This window comes from Tenrec ecaudatus, chromosome 6 (assembly GCF_050624435.1).
Source record: "Tenrec ecaudatus isolate mTenEca1 chromosome 6, mTenEca1.hap1, whole genome shotgun sequence".
Taxonomy (NCBI): domain Eukaryota; kingdom Metazoa; phylum Chordata; class Mammalia; order Afrosoricida; family Tenrecidae; genus Tenrec; species Tenrec ecaudatus.
The window spans coordinates 61981298-61993415 of NC_134535.1; the positions used below are offsets into that span (position 1 = coordinate 61981298).

The following is a 12118-nucleotide window of genomic DNA, read 5'->3' on the forward strand; positions in this document are numbered from 1 at the left end:
CTGTAATTTGTTCCTTGTTTACATGCAAATAAATGTTTAATTAATTCTTCAGTACCTGACCTGCTGTAATTAGAAAGTACAATATAAAAAAACAATATAAGAACTCAAGTGAATAAGAAAAATTGTTTCAAATTGAATGCTAGCACATTTAATAAGCTTAACTATTATTTGGTTATAAAGTATTAACATTTGTACAGTCAATATCGTACTAACTACATTTCATTTTACTTACCGTTCCTGCAGTATCCAAGATTTCAAGCATACACTGTTGAGCATCTACTTCAACTTGCTAGGGATAAATGGAAATACACTTTTAGTTTATACATATACTTTACGTGATGTATAAATGACTCACTAAAATACACAAAAGCTAGTATGATTTTAAACACAGGTTACAGATACTTAATAAGCAACCCCCAAGCAATACTTCAACAAAATGGAGAAATAATTAGGTGATCAATGTTCACACACTCGTAAATTGTTCTCAACTCCACACAAGGACATTTACAAGATCAAGTCTCAATAGTCAACATTCAACATCTAATTCTGGAGGGAAAAGTACTTCAAAATAGCTAGAAAATGGTTCCAACAACTTAGAATTATTTCTAGCTCAACTCTGATATTTTAGCTATCTCTATTTCTTTAGATTAATCACAGTCCCTACCATTACTGGTAGCAAGCAGTATGATATCCATCAAATGAATTATGTGTGGGGTTTAAGAAAATTCTTAGAAAAATGGAATTAAAAGATAGTGGACTTTTTCCACGAATCACAGCTCCCCCTCCCCCCCGCACCTATCCCATGGATTCTTTGAACTCTCCTTGTTTTCCCTTTTAGCTTTTTAACTACTATTCCTATGGTTAATAAAAAAAATACTTAGAATTAGCTGTGAAAAGAAAGTACGAATATTGTCTTAGAGTTTACAGCTGAGGTGCGGGAGGGGTTTCTAAGTGTTTGGAAGACTGGTAATGAAAGGAAACTTGGAAACACTATCCGGACAACAGCAAGGGGAGGCTATATAAAGGCGGGAAGCCAACTTTCTCTAGACTGAGTTAAAAAGTCTGTACACTAGGCATTATTGTCCTACGCTGTGTTAGCAGATTTGGGAATTCACTTAATGTTAGTCAGTGTCAGGAGACCTGGTGGCACAGTGGGTTCTGCACGCACCTGCTAGCCAACATGTCAGTCAGCGGTACAAACCCACAAGCCCCTCCGAAGGAGAAACATCTAGTCCCGTTAAAGATGGAAGGTCCCAGAGCCACAAAGGGGCAGTTTACTCTGTCCTATGCATCAGAATTGACTGAGAGCAGTGAGTCTGAGCTTACTGTTAGCATTCTGTGAAGGAACTCTAAGCAGAAAACACTATTCAGTCCTTCAATAAGGGAGAAAACATGGAGGCTACTATGTGGAATAGAAGGCCTAACAATAAAGTCTGTAGGTCAAATAATCATTTTCTTATTCTCTTGTGCGTGCATATGCGTGTGTAAGATTTTTCTATACTGGCAAACACAAAGCAAGGGGACAATCAAGTCTGAGTTTCCCATTAATTAACTGTATAAATGAAATCTGCATCTATCCTACATAGTATTTAACACTCAAAGATAAAACATTCATATGTATATACCTTTCTGTAAGAATCTTCTATCGTAGGATCATATTTTTCAACAAAAATTCCTTGAACAAATTGTACGGTCTGGAAAAAAAACCCCATTAATATTAACATTTCTTTTGAAAATAAAAAACAACAAACAATACATACATGGGCACATAGAACACCTCTTCCCATTGCTTAGATATACAAGGGTGCTTCACAAAAGTTTGGAGACCATTCTATTACCTTTTAATTTTATTTTCCCCTGAACTTTTAAAAACCTCTTTGTATCTCCAAGTGAAAAAGCAAAGCGTATCACACTATACACATTTCTCAGTTTGATGCAAGCGCGTCAAGTCCTGAGGTAGGTGGCTAAATCTAAGTAGCCGAGTGAGACAATTTTCTCCCTCACTTGGGAGAGACAATCCGTTCCTTCTTCTGGGGTTTCACTACACTCAAGTATGCCAGCTTTTTTCTCCAAGTTTTTTCCTTATCCCAGCCTATCAAATTGTGTCTTATTTTTACTACAGCATTCTGGAAACAAAATGTGGTTGCTAAAATTATGTAAAAATCTAGATACTCAAAGGTAAGGATAAACATTTTTTAAAGTGTTGACATTTTCTAATATAAAAAAATATTACGAGCCTATTCACAGGGAGAAACTGATTCATTCTTAACTGACTCTAAAATATAAATAAACACATTATCAATCTAACATTCTGTGCTTCTTCAAAACTGTATTCTGGAATACCTTATGCGAGTTGGGAACTAATGCTCTAAGATGACTTACTCATCTATAACTGAGACTTGAGCAAGATTATAAGAAAAATAATGCTTCTAAAGCAACCATTAGATTTTACCTAAATCTCAATAGAGAGCATGTTTCAGAGTGAGTAGTTGAAGTACAGCGGGCATGACTTACCAGAGCAGACTTTCCAACACCTCCCGAGCCAAGTACGACTAACTTATATTCACGCATGGTGTGAATTTGTTGTTAAAACCTGTTAAAAAAAAGGCAATGAATTTTTAAGTAATGTTTTTGTATTCATGTGCTTCTTAAATAAATAAGATTACCAATGAAACAGATGGAAGATCCCTGTACTATGTTACTCTGGAGCACGATATAAACAGCTCCTACTGGTAGGACTCTGACACAGTGGCCATATTTGAAACATTACTTTTAGCCATACCTGTATTAGCTCAGAATGAAATAATTAATCTGCTAATAAAAAAGGTGGGTGGGTAAACTGGGAAAACAGCACAAAGGAGTATTTTATTGGCTATACCAGAGGTTCTCAACCTTCCTAATGCCATGACCCCCCTTTAATACAGTGGCTCATGTAGTGGTGACTCCCCCAAGCATAAAATTAGTTTCATTGCTACTTCATCACTGTAATTCTGCTACTCTTATGAATCGGGCGACCCCTGTGAAAGGGTCATTTGACCCCCCAAAGGGGTCGCGACCCACAGATTTAGAACTGCTGGGCTACACGATTATAGTGATAAACCTGTCTCCTACCAACTTTTCTCAGAAGCCACCTCCAAAATAAGAACAGGAAACAAATGCTAATATATGACGAACCATCCATAACAACCTTGAGTAACAGAGAGCTGAATGCCTATTAAGAGGCAAGGATATACCCAAGAAATAAAAGGAAAAAAACCAATGTTCTTAATGAGCTAAAGGTATAGTGAAGGTCAACACTATCTTTTTTTTGGTGCATAAAATTTTATTGAAATGTAGGCACGCTCATTCGCGCAATTGTTTATGGTTTCATTCTTATTACAATGACATGAATAGTCACACAGAGACCATCTGGCCTGAAAGCCTCAAGGTAGTAAGTATCTGGCATTTCGCAGGTGGCGAAGCAGTTATGTGCCAGGCTGCTAACTGCAAAGTCAGCAGTTTGAAACCATTAGCCTGTCAAGGGAGACAGAAGCTTTCTACTCCCGTAAAGCTTCTTGAAGACAGGAGCAGTTCTACTTTGTCCTATCAGGTCACATTGTGAGTTGGGATTGACTTGATGGCATTGAGTTGGGGGTCCTGGTGGTATTATGGGCTAGGAATTGGGTTATTAATTGCAAGGCTGGTGGTTCACACCCACGAGCTGGCCCATGGAAGATGAGGCCATCTGCTCCCATAGGGATTTAGACTTTTGGAAACCCTATACAGCATGTTAAGCCAAAACCGGAAATATGGCAGTAGAGCTTGCCCCCCGTAATTTGCAGAAAAAATTCACTGATGCCTAGGACAGATACATGGTAAATGAATGGGGTGAACACCAAATAGATACTCCTAAAGTTGCAGGGAGGTACAGGCAGGGGGCCTCTTTGTCCCTGAAGAACCTTGAAACTGATCTGAATTTAGAGGTACAGCTGAAGACTCAGAATGAAATGGCATACTGTGATGATGTAGGGAAATCTAAAAAAATAAAACTAAAAGTGATCATATCGTATATTATGTGAAATTTCAAAATATTAAGGGAAGATCCTAAAACTTTCTGTAGTGGAAAATCATAAGAAAAGTCCTCACACTCCTAAAAAACTCCAAATTGTTCAGTAGCTGTGAGAACCACCAGAAGGTTTTACACTTTAATATAAAACAGTTCTACAGCGGTGAGGAGCCCTGGTGGCAGTGACTCGGTGCTCAGCTGCCAACAGGAAGGTCCATGGTAAGAATCAAGCACACTAGCAGCTCCATGGGAGTAAAGACCTAGAGCTCTGCTCTTTTGAGTAGTCGAGGAACTAAGAGGGTAGTCATGCTCTGTCACACAGGGTCTCTGGGTCAGATTTCGCTTGATGGCTCACAACCACCGCTATGGTAACAAGTAACTACCATAAACTACCAGTAAATATACTTCTGCAAATCAATTAGTGGTTCCCCTTACTTGTGAAAATCAGCCAATTAGGAAAGAGCTCACATGCTGGAACCAATCAGTAACTATGCTATTTGAATGATCATGTGTCTACAGCAGACATTAACTTAGTCTGCCAATCTCTGAACTCTTAATTCCCTAAAGCGCTCTAGGATTAGTAGTCTGGTCTGTGCAGGGTATCTGTTTGCTTTTCCTTAGGATCAATAACTTCAGCTTTGTGAAGTCTTTCATTTGTTTGTTTGAGATATTGAATGCTGTCTCTCAAACTTTCACAATCAATTTAAGACCCGATTTTGGTATAATTTCGAGGAATCTTTGAACAAACAGGTGTAACAGAAAGGGATCCTTGTGCTTGACTTATTTCTTTGAATTAGTTTAGAATCAATATCTAGTTTTTCTCTATACCATCCTTAAAAATAAGATGTTAAGAGTTGGGTGACAAATAAGATTTTATTGTGAATGGCAACTCATAAGGATTAGCAATAATTATTAGTTGTTTTTAAAAGGGCTACGATTGCATCTTGTTTTAGCAAAAAATATAACTTTGATCAATAAGTGTGGTAGTTACATAATCTGGTCTCAATTTGGGACTTGAGAGATTAAGAATGAAGGGGTGAGGTCTAATCTGTCAATCAGAATATAGCCAATGAGGTCTCTGTGTGGGCATGGCCTTCTCCTATGGATTCTGGGGATTTCAGTATTCCTCCCTTGGTGGCGGCAGGAGACTCTCTCTGCTCATTCTCTGTGAGAAATCCCTGTGAAGAAGACACATGGAGAGAGGCTGATGGAGCCAGATGTCTGAGCTGGAAAAGCCAGTTAGCGCTGAGATGCTTATACCACCACTGGATCCATAAGACTTCCCACCCACTGGCCTGTGATCTTCCTGCCTTCAATGTCACTGCATGTGTTTCATGAGTATGAAGAGGACTTTATAGATTTGTATCGAACATATGGGTTAATATCAGATTTGTGGACTTGATCTGGACTGGGCTGGGATGTTTTCTCAATATTCAATTGCTCTCATATATAAAGCTCTTATAACCATGTGTCTATTAATTTTTTCCCTAGTCTACCCAGACTAACACAATAAGCAGTGCTGGTCAAAGACTGTGTGTGTGTGTGTGTGTGTGTGTGTGAGAGACGTGTATACTTGTGAGCTCTGAACTTTCCTGTTCAAATGATCTTGACCTAAAGCCCATAAACGAACATTTGGGAATCTGACTTGCTTAAAGTTCCGTGCACAACTTTTAAGAAGGGGGGAAGAACGCATTTTGGATTTTCAAATGGATTTGTGGTAACTACTATTTGAGACCCTGAAGCAAATTGTCTCAACAGCACAAATACAGACAATTTGTGGAGCATAGCGGATAATAGTAGCAGGTTTTGAATCCTGGCTTTGTGTAACCTAGGGCAAGTCATGAAAGGTTTCCCTCCAGGTAAAATGGAGGCAGGAACACCTACATGATGAAATTGTGAGGCAGACACAAAATAAAATAATCTCCAAAAGGTAATTAATTTTTGTTTTCTTCATTGCTATATACCCAGAACTTCAAACAGTGTCTGGCACATATGCTGGGCCCAGTGGTGGGGACCTTCAAACAATTCGTGGAAAATTTTATTATGTTTCATTTTCCCATAAACTTTTTGAAGCCCTCTCATATGTGGGCAAAATATTACAGAATAAAACACAGTAACTTTTCTTTCAAATCACTGATAGTGTACCATACACACAATAACAACCAATAAATTATTGCTGTTTAATATGGGTTGACCTGGTACACAATATAGTGAAACACAACTGCTGCTCCTTCTAATAGAATCACTACTCTTTCACATCAATAGAAACACTTGTTAAAGCATTAGTCTACATGTGTTTGCTTTAAAAATGTATCAAAAAGAACTGAATTACCATTCTGGATTACACAATGTTTGTTCATTAATAAGATCTACCACCCAATTGCAAAGGAGCCCTAGAAGCTACTCAAAGGTCTGTTAACTGCAAGGTCAGCAGTTCAAAACCACCAGCTGCTCCTCTGGAGAAAGATAGGGGTTTCTACTCTTGTAAAGACTTAAGCTCTTGTAACTTCACAGGGGCTGTTCTACCTTGTCCTATAAAATCACTATGAGTCGGCCAACAACTCAATGGCAGTGAAATTTGTTTTTTGAGTAGCATCCAACTTCAGTTATTCTCCACTCAAATTATGAACCACAGGAGCATGTCTAAATTATTGGAGAAATGAAAAAGCATAACCAAATGATAAATTCATTTAGTATTAAAAAAAACAAAGCTAATAACTATTTACATAGTGTAGACATTTACTACCGATCTGTTCTAAACACTGAGAATCTTAAGATTAGAAAAGAAAATCTAAGAAATGATACTTTTTACCATTTCTTAGACTTATAAAGAAGCTAAGCATATATATATATATAGATATATTTAATTAAAAGATCATTTTATTGGGAGTTCTTACAGCTCTTACAACAATCCAGACATCAACTGAATCAAGCTATTTGTACATGTTGCCACATTCTTTTCTAGACATTTACTTTCTATCGAGCCCTGGTATCAGCTCCTCTTCCCAACCCTTGTGACCCCTTGATATATGATCAATTATAATTATTTTCATATGTTACACCAACTGCTATCTCACTTCCCCCATGATTTCTATTGTTGTCCCCCTGGGGTGTGTGTGTGGTGATGTGTCGATCATTGTCACTGGTTCCCCACCTCATCGCCCCACCACCCCCCTATCCTTCAGGTATCGTTATTCCCGGATTCCGTGAGTCGTCAGCTCTTATCTCTACCTGTGTACTTGCTCCGGTTTAGTCCAAAGTGAGAGGCAGCACTGGGGTCAAGATAGTGTGAGGTGAGGAAGACTCAGGAACCAGAGGAACATTGTGTTTCATCAGTGCCTTACTAAGCCTTGGTTGACTCATCCTTTTCCTTGGCCCCTGTGGGGGGATGTCCCATTGTCTACAGATGAGCTGTGGGTTTCTGCTCTGAGCCCCCTCCTTCTCAATAATATGTTTTTGTTTGTTACAGGTCTTCAGGTGCCCGTTTCCCGGTCCCAACAATACCTCAAGATCACACCGGCTGGTGTGCTTCTTCCATGTGGGCTTGTTGCTTCTCTGCTTGATGGCCACTTGTTTAACTTCAAGCCTTTAAGACCCCAGACACTACACCTTTTAATAGCCAGGCACCATGTGCTTTCTTCACATTTGCTTACGTACCCAATTTGTCTTCAGCGATTGTGCCAAGAGGGTGAGCATCACAGAGTGCCAGTTTGTTAGAACAAAATGTTCTTACACTGAGAGAGGGTGTGAGCAGAGGCCCAAAGTTTGTCCACTACCTCAGTGTATTACCATATAAATATGTACATAGGCGAATACCTCTATTTTTATGAATTAATGTATTTACCTATGCTTATACCTCTATCCATAGCTTTGAGAAGCTAAGCATATATAAACAAATCACTATACTTTCAATGTTTAATGTCAATAGATATTTACTGAGTACTTACTATATGTGAGACCCTATTCTATGCAATGGGAATAGTGCTGTGAACCTAGAATTACAATCTGGGGATGGGGTGGCTACGTAAAGTCAATGTAAAATATGTCAGAAGCAGTACGTAGAAAAATAAAACGAGTTAAGGGAGAAAAAGAATGTGGGAATAGTGGAATGCTTTATTTGGTCATGAAGGACCCATGTTAAAGAGAAAATACACAAATTCACCGCCATTGAACTAATAGCAATCCTATAGGACAGAACAGAGATGCTCCTATGGTTTGAGCCTATTTATGGGAGTAGAAAGCTTATCTTTCTCCTGTGGAGTGGCTGGTGATTTTGAACTGCTGACATTGGGGTCTGCAACCCAACCTGTAACCCACTATACCACCAGGGATCCATGATAGAGTGTACTGAATATGTATAGTCCTTTCAATGGATTGATATGAAATCTTTTAGTAAAATCCTCTCTGCAATTAGGCTTTATCCTCTTTAGCATTTTAAAATCAACATCTTTCGTATAATGTGCTGATTAATTAGTGGCTGATGTTAAAACAGGGTCTTGGGTGACTCCATGAATTTTTCCAGGATCCACTATTGAAGTCATGGTGTGGATGCTCCCCTCCTCCTTGGATAATAGCGGCATGAATGATATTGATTAATGGAAATTTAATGTAGTTGATCTTAGTGATTCTGTTACAGTACATACAAACTGCTCCTCATGCTTGGTAAAGCAGACCGTCAGTGAAAAAGAGCAAGTCCTTCAACATTATGGACTGGCATAGTGGCTACAACAACTTGGCTGGGAAGTGGGAATGATTGTGAGTAATAATAGCCAGGGCTGGGCTATCTCATGAACATCTGAGTTGGAGCACTCAACGCACCTATGCATGGCTTTCCCCTCACTGTGTAATTAGGATCACATACACGTCAGGATAGGATGTTGCCTCACTAGCATAAACTCAGGGTTACAGATTTTAGGAGGGGAATGTCAAGAAAAGGGCCCTGAAGTATTCTTGCCCTATTTCAGTCCACAGTGACTACTCCCTTTTCTGACAAGCGACAGTACTTTAGACCTTGATTATATACTTTCTTGCATTGTTTTTAAAGAGGAAACAACAAGCTATAGAAAGCAACATTTAAGATCTTTGGCTATTATTTAAAAAGTTGTGTAACTTGAGGTTAATCACTTAAATTTCAGACTCCAGATTTTTCATGTATGTAAAAAGGAATGGAGAAAAGTAGGTACGACACACTCAGATGATTTTCATCAACCAGATGGGCATGTATATGTCTAAAGCAGCATGAAGTCATTAAGGAGCGGGACAGATGGGCGGAAAACAGAGAAGTCATGCTTATATAACTAAAGTCACCAGGATTCTAAAAATTGTGAACACTGGGGAAGCCAACAAAATTTACTGAAAGGATGGAAACTTGTATTATGGGCCACCAACTTTTAAACTTCTGGACTACAAGGTCTGAAAGCCCCTTTGATTCTAAAATGCACTGTTATTATTGATAGAATTTTGAAAGTATCTTACATTTTCTATCCTTTCTCCTTAATCACTGAAAAAGATAATTACAGTTTACAACTGTCTTTCAAATATAAATAGAAGGAGCTGAAAATAATGCAAGAAAATCTCTCTATTAGCCCAAAACCCACTGCCATCAAGTAAATTCATACTCAGAGTGACCTTTTGTATGGTTTCCAATGCTCTGAATCTTTAAGGGAGCAGAAAGGCTCACCTGTTTCCCACATAGAGCCTGCTGGGTTTAACCTGCTGACCTTGCAGTTACCAGCTCACAGTGTAGTTCACAGGCCACCAGGACTCGATTCCTATCCTTATTCATAGACTGCTTAAAACAAAAAAAAAAAACCTCACTGCTATCGACCGATTCTGACTTACAGCAACCTTAGATAGAGTTCCAAGGCTGTAATTTGTACTACCTAGGGAGGTTGAGAACCAACATAGGTACCTGGGAAGAAAGGACTGGAGATGTATTTGTGGAAAGCTAGTCACTGAGGACTGTACAGAGCATAGCTTTACTCAGACATACATGGGACTGCTATGAGCGAGAGTCAAGTCAACCTGTTGGTTAGCAGCTGTGTGCTGAAGCATTGTGACCACCAGAGTCCCTCCCTGCATCTACGGTCAAGTTAGAAGTTTTACAAAACATTGGTAACACAAGTGAGTCTCTTAGCCTCAAGTGATTTAGCTACTCCCTCATCCCATCTGAAGTTCTGTGATATTAAATTATAAAGAAAGGGCTAAGTAAAAATATTTCACTACTGGTTCTTGATGTCAAGTGACATTAGCTCTTCCACTGAACACTTCTGGCAGAGAAGACATCGAGTTTTCCACCTTCAACTACCAAAAAAGTATTTTAATAGCGAAAGAGGCGTCCTGGGTTCTCTCCTTCACTGCCAAATAAAAAATAAAAATAAGTAGTTCAAATTCTGAAGGATCTGGTAGTAATCTGTTGAACACAATGAGAAATTTTACAATCCTGAGCTAAATGTAATAATTATCTTTGGAGGAAAAACTATGAGTCCCAAACATTATCATTCATCTCTTCTTTAAAAGTAAAATATAAAGTGAACTATAAAACACATGAAAAATTGTTACAATGAATATTTCTTATATTTACTTTCTGTGATGTCTGTGTCCCTTATAATAAGGATAAATGGGAAATGTTTCCAATCTCACAAACTCACGTTCTACAGAGAAAGATTTTCCCTCTGAACGGGGCTACCTCGCCGAGAACAAAATTTCTGGATTATCAAGCTATTCATAAAATTTATTCTGAAAACAGTTGTAAAATCTCAAACAGGAAAAGTTCTTTCCTTGCCCTTTTCATCTAAGACCGCTAGTCAATAGAGCTTATTTCAATTAGTCACACCAACTCTTTCACTGAAACATTCAGTAATATACTTTGCCATGTAACTTAAGGTCATATTTTCAAGTCTTATTACTGGACTTACCCTTGGTTCAGTACCTGATCACATCTCTCAGAAAATTTACTAAATAGATAAAACAATTTACCAATAACCTGACAAACGCAGAACCAGTTTATTGATAGATATTTCAGCTGGAGTCAATAGATGAAAACAGTACTTAAGTCTCAACAAAAGTGGAGAGATCAGAGGTATTTCAAAAGCAAGCAAGAAGAAATAATATGGGTTTCAAGATCATCTTAGTAGTTTGTAATCAAATAAAAAAAACAAACAAAACTCATTGCTATCAAGTTGATGGCAACTCAATAATGACCCTATAGGACAGGGCAGAATTGCCCCTGTGAGTTTGTGAGACTTTTTTATGGGAGTAGAAAGCCCCAGATTTTTCCTGTGGAGCTGCTTGCTGGTGGTTTTGAACTGATTATCTTGCAGTTAGTAGACCAACTCATAACCACTACACCACCAGGGCTCCTAGTTTCTAATCAGCTTTCTTCAAGGAAGTTGGGTTTCTGTTAAACTCTCCGCAACTTTCAACAGTAAGCAACCTAAAAAATAACCTTTGTCTCCCCCATTCCCACCCCAAATCAAGATCTAGCTGTAAATTCAACAGCTATAAACTGACTCAAATATTTTTTGTTCCCTCACCACAGAGGGAGAGGAGCCTTGGTGGCACAGTGGTCACCTGCTGCGCTGCTAACTGCAAAGGCACCAGACGGAAGGCACTCTTACCAGGGCCTGGGGAAGACGTGCACTCTTGGAAACCCACGCAAGGGCAGTTCTACTCTGTCCTACAGGTTTGTGGAGCCTGGCCTATATCAGGTAGAAGTGAGAAAATGCAAGACAACTGGTTCCCAACAGGAATAAAACAGAAGCAACTCTGTTGTGAAAAGATAAAAAAACTGGGCTTTTATTTTATGAATTCTGGAAATTCAGAACAAGAAAACACAACAGGTCCAAGAGATGGTTGTCTAAATCAGAGCAGTGACATAAAGGACAACGAGGAGAACATATCTGAGAAACTAATAAACCAGGATCAAGAGAACATGGTGACTGATTTGACAAGGAAAGAAAAACAGGATACACGATCAAACCGATGGATAGTGAGGCCCTGAAATACGAAAAGGCAATCAGAACGCTTCTTTAGGAGCAAAGATGTCAAGGGTCAGTGAAAAACACAGCACCC

General features: G+C 38.7%; 1 protein-coding gene across 1 annotated transcript in view; it reads right to left on the reverse strand.

Annotated features, from left to right (window-relative positions):
- Window positions 1–12118, reverse strand: part of RAP1B (RAP1B, member of RAS oncogene family) — a 46265-nt gene that overhangs the window by 10023 nt on the left and 24124 nt on the right. Inside the window, exons 2-4 of the mRNA XM_075551317.1 lie at window positions 2515–2593; window positions 1626–1694; window positions 233–289 (exon numbers count right to left, since the gene is read on the reverse strand). Coding sequence (XP_075407432.1) covers window positions 233–289; window positions 1626–1694; window positions 2515–2571 — 183 coding nt within the window. The 5' untranslated portion in view covers window positions 2572–2593. The remainder of the gene's footprint in view (window positions 1–232; window positions 290–1625; window positions 1695–2514; window positions 2594–12118) is intronic.